This window comes from Triticum aestivum, chromosome 2B (genome assembly GCF_018294505.1).
Source record: "Triticum aestivum cultivar Chinese Spring chromosome 2B, IWGSC CS RefSeq v2.1, whole genome shotgun sequence".
NCBI lineage: Eukaryota > Viridiplantae > Streptophyta > Magnoliopsida > Poales > Poaceae > Triticum > Triticum aestivum.
In genome coordinates this window covers 556,600,638-556,605,929 of record NC_057798.1, presented here as the reverse complement: position 1 = coordinate 556,605,929, position 5,292 = coordinate 556,600,638, and the positions used below count along the sequence as shown (strand labels likewise).

General features: G+C 44.2%; 1 protein-coding gene across 1 annotated transcript; it reads left to right on the top strand.

Annotated features, from left to right (window-relative positions):
• Positions 1–457: 457 nt before the first annotated feature.
• On the top strand, positions 458–2,503 carry LOC123041631 (peroxygenase). Its single transcript, XM_044464216.1, has 6 exons — positions 458–742; positions 840–995; positions 1,537–1,622; positions 1,747–1,841; positions 1,944–2,069; positions 2,187–2,503. The coding sequence occupies exons 1-6, from the start codon at positions 628–630 to the stop codon at positions 2,338–2,340; spliced, it is 732 nt and encodes a 243-aa protein (XP_044320151.1). The 5' UTR covers positions 458–627; the 3' UTR covers positions 2,341–2,503.
• Positions 2,504–5,292: the final 2,789 nt, after the last annotated feature.

Sequence of the window (5,292 nt, the reverse complement as noted above, 5' to 3'; positions counted from 1 at the left end):
ATCTCTCTTCTCCCCGCAAAAAAAGAAAGAGAAGAGATGGCCATATTTTTTCACTTTTCACCTGACTAACACAGAGCGGGACCCTTTTCATATTGGCTGACAAACCAAACACCTTTATCGGTTTTATTTCGTGGGGACACCTTTATGGTTTTATCATGAACAAGAAAAGCTTCCATTTTAAAACAAAGCGCATCTAATTCTGAATTTGTTTTTACAATTTTTTGCAACGCGCACGCGGGTGAAAACCAGAGGCGCTTAACGTTTCCGTATCAAGCAGAGTAACCGCAAAATTTATGTGGCACAGCACGAGGGAGATGGTACCGTACGGCTCAATGGACTACGATGTGACATGAACGGACAACGGATCCGGAGTGCGACCTCACTGTACAACCCGCCACAGGGAAGGCTCTCGGTGCCAAATCACGAGGTGACACCTCAGGTGTACAACAATCGTGCACACTTTTCCTTCTCGCTCGCTGCACACGCATCGTGGGTGTGCCTCCTTCCTTTGCGTGTGTATAAGAAGCACAAGACGCGCGGTAGAATTTGTCACCGCCGTAGATTATTGCTTTCGATCTTGACTCGCGAGATCAAGCCGAAAAGTGTGGTGCACGCGCACAGAGGGTTATGGCGGAGGAAGCTAAGGCGCCCGCCGACGCAATGTCGACGGTGGCAGAGGAGGCGCCGGTGACGGCCGAGCGGCCGGTCCGGGCAGACCTGGAGACACACCTCCCAAAGCCCTGTGAGTGCCTGCCCCGTTTCTTCCGTTCGTGCGTGCGTTCTGCACTGGTTTCATCAGCAAGGCAGAAAGCATGACTGACCGGCATGGATGCATGCAGACTTGGCTCGAGCTCTGGTCGTGCCGGATGTGTACCATCCTGAAGGAGAGAGCGGGGAGGGGCACGAGCACGGACAGAAGAGCGTGCTGCAGCAGCATGTGGCCTTCTTCGATCTGGATGGCGACGGCATCGTCTATCCCTGGGAAACTTACCGAGGTATGCACGTGTATAAGTTTTTTTTATTTTGCGGATGATGTTCTTGTATATGTTGCACCGTATACTCCTGCGCATGAACAGTACTACAATCAAAAGAAATATTTTAAAAATTCAAAAAAATCTGAATTTTTTGCATGGAAGATGATCTAGTGCATGATGTTCGTGCCAAATTTCAGTTCATTTGGACATCTAAGCAGCTCTAGACCAAAAAAACAAAATTTGGGTATGTGAAAAAGTTTATTGTTTTTGCACTGTTTGAGGCTGATTTTGTTATTTTTGCTGAGAGCAGCTCGGATGTTCAAATGAGTTGAAATTTGGCATGGACCTCACACACTAAAATATCTTTCATGCAAAAAAAAATTGAAATTTGAATTGTTTTAGTATTTATTTTCAATTTTACTGTTTACCGAGGTCATATGAGCTCGGGAGCCGAAATGAATATTCGACCTATAACCCGCTATTTAAACTTTAATTAATTTTGGAACCACAAAATTCCACAGTGATCGCCTTAGTTTATGCACTTCTATTGCATGAATTCCAGGAGTGCGGGCATTGGGCTTCAACGTGATCGTGTCGTTCGTGTTGGCAATTGTCTTTAATATTGGTTTCAGCTTCCCAACTCTACCTGTAAGTACAAAAAGATTTGAAATATGATTAACATATTATATACACTATACTCGACATTCTTTTTTCCTTGAAAAGTTTCGCCAGGCTCTCATATTTCCTTTCTTTTCATGATGGCTATATTTAGAGCTGGATACCATCTCCCTTGTTGCCCGTATACATCAAGAACATCCACAGGGGTAAGCATGGTAGCGACTCCTCAACCTATGACACAGAGGGAAGGTAAATCCACACTCCAAACTTGCTTACTACTAGTTCAAAACTTCGTTACACCATCTTTCAGTTCTGAAAGAGGTATACGTTCCAACTGTGAAACAAATATAGGTTCATGCCGGTAAATTTCGAGAGCATCTTCAGCAAGTATGCCCGCACGGCGCCGGACAAGCTTAGCTTCGGCGACATCTGGAGGATGACCGAAGGCAACCGGCTCAACTTCGACTTCATTGGATGGTGAGCAGAGCACTCGTGAATTCTCATTTCATCGGCAGTTTACTTAGCAGTCAATTACGCGAAATGAACTGCGGATGCGTTGTTCCACTCATGTTTGGTCTGAATATGTGTGTTCAGGATTGTGAGCAAGGGGGAGTGGATACTGTTGTACGTGCTTGCCAAGGACGAGGAAGGCTTCCTCTCCAGAGAAGCTGTTCGCCGCTGCTTCGATGGTAGCCTGTTCGAGTTCATCGCCCAGCAAAGGAGGGACGCCCACGACAAGCAGCACTAGAGCGCAACGCTGTCATCTTCATGAGTAAAACTGTAGACCAGATGGATTACCTCATGTATATGAAATAAGAGAGGAATGAGTACGAAGTTCGCAGAATAAAGTTGTACACTTCTCAACTAAACTCGAGAACATAAATACTTGTACTGTGATTGTTGAATTTCCATATACTTTTTTTTGGGAATTGATTTTTATTTTTATTTTTTTGTGGGGAGGGATTGAATTTTCGTACATTTTTTTGAACACGGTACAGACACAGACGCTCATACACCCATCTCAATGAACGTATGCATGCACACCCTACCCCTATGATCACTTCCAAAATACTGAGCCGGCACATCATCTTGAGATTGACGAAGTTGTCATAGACGTCTTGATCTCCTTGTAAACGGGCTGGCCCAGGTACTCGGCAAAAATATGGGTGATGTACAATCGGAAGGAAAAACGGTTCGAAAAAAGACCACTCACTCCTGGTTCCAAAAAAGCGGTTGTCGTTTTTTGACCGGATCTAATAATGAATTATTTAAAAAACATCATGAATCTTTTAAAGTTGTGGATTTATAGAATATCTCGAAGGGTCGTAGGCCGATCTTTATTAGATAGAAGAAGAGTACAACAGAAACAATCTAGGAAGGGTAGACTGAATCGACAGCAGAGTCCTCCTCAAAAAACAAGAAACAGAACTACAGCACTACAGTTAAGTAGGCAGAACAATGATACATCCTGCGGCTCTCCACATGGTCAGGTCTTCCTTGATTAAGTCCAAAACTCTATCTAGTGAGCTGGTGACATGATCGAAGATCCTGACCTTCCTTTTTCTCCATACCCTCCAATGCAGCAGGATGACCACCGTATCGAAATTTCTCTGCAAGTGCTTAGGTATAGCCGCCCTAGCTTGCAGCTACCATCCCTGGGTGGAGGAAAAAGTGCTATCAGGAGTCACAAAGTCAATGCTGGTCCAAGCTTTGAAACGCTGCCACAATTGCTGCGTGAAGCGGCATTGGACGAAGAGGTGTGTGCAATCCTCTGGCTCTGTAATGCAAAGAGGGCACGAGCCATTGGAAGGCCAGTTTCTCTTCTCAAGGTTGTCCGCCGTGAGGCATTTTCTGTGCACCGCAAGCCACATGAAGAATTTATAGCGAGGAGGGGCCTTGGACTTCCAAATTGGCTTGTAGCAGGCGAAGCGTACATTCCCAATGAAGAACATGTGGTAGGCGCTCTTAACAGAGAAGTGATGGTCCGGTGAGAGAATCCACCTTGGAGCGTCCCTGACTCCCGCGTCCAGCATAGTGGCATGAGCCAGATCCCAGACCTTGTGGTATTGGGCAATGGCCGGGAGAGAGAGCCTGCCTGCGATGTCTCTAACCCAAGAGTGATTGTCGAGAGCCTCTTTTACTGAACGTCCCCTGTCCCTGACAAAAGAGAACAATTGAGGAGCCATCTCAGCAATGGAACGGCCATCTTCAAGCCATTTGTCCGTCCAAAACCTAGCCACCTCACCTGAACCCAGCCTGATACGACAAGCTACTCTAAATAGCTCCTCTACCTCCTTCTCAATAGTGTCTGGTAGCCCTTGCCAAGGTCTCTCCTCAGTATCCCAACGCATCCATGGCCATCTGCAGCGGAGCGCAAACCCAAACCATTTGAGGTTAATGACGCCCAAACCTCCAAGCTCCCTCGGCATGCAGACCCTGGCCCAAGGCATGAGGCAGTGGCCCCCACAAATCTCCTCCTCGCCCTTCCAGATAAAACCTCGACAACGTCGGTTGATAATCTTGATCGCCCAAGCCGGCAGAGGGAGAGCTTCCATAAAGTGTAATGGGAGCGCCAGGAGGACGGAGCAAGTTAGAGTGAGACGGCCTGCCGGAGCCAACAACTTGGGTTTCCAGCCCTTCATCTTGTTTGAGACCTTGTCGACAAGAGGCATCAGATTCCGACGCTTGAGCTTGTAGATTGACAGAGGCAACCCCAAATACTGAATAGGGAAGGCTTGCTGTCTGCATCGAAAGTGAGATGCTACCGCAGCAGCCAGCGCGTCGTCGCAGCGTATGCAAGTGATTGTGCTCTTGCCCATGTTGATCCAAAGCCCATATGCCTCTCCGAACAGCTGCAGCAAAGTGGATATGACTAGAAGATCATTCTGCTCTCATTTATAGAATATCCCCTCTGTCCCATAATATAAGATCATATTACATCCCATATACTTACATATTGGATGTGATAAAATCTTATATTATGGGACTGAGGGACTACTTACTAAGTAAAATAATTGTGCATAATTTAAAAATGTCATAGACTTCTAAAATGATCACCAATATTAAAAATGTCCATGTATATAAAATTGTTCAAAAAAATTATAACCTATTTTAAAATTTAGAGTACCTAAGAACTTTAGAAAAAAATCATGTTTAAAAAAATATTGATCAATTCTAAAAGTTAGTATGTAAATTGTAAAAATAATTCATGTATTGTGAATGACTAAAATACAAGAAAAAAGAATAACCAAGTAATAAAAAGGATGAAAAGAAAGAAAGAAATTTTGAAATTACTGGTAAAATTGGATGAGAAAATGAACAAAAATGCAAAAGTAGAATAAAACAAGGGGAACCAGCTATGCCCTCGTTATTATTGCTCGTGTGCGAAGAAAATTATTTCATTTTTTATAGAAAAGACACCCAAAAGGCGTCTTCAAATTTAAAATTATCACGAAGAAAAACAATAGCCAGTATAATGAAAATACAATTGGACACAAAACGAGTAGTCAAAAAATAATACATTGAAAATCATGCTCACCATCTTTTCACTTCAATTACACACCACCTATCTGAGATTGAAAATTGAATTAAACCGGCATTAAAGGGAACGGAAACCTACAAATGCCCTTGCCAGTCGAAGACCGCAATAACCAGTCGCTGCTTGAAACGAGACCTAGATTTCACCGAAGGAACATCGGTT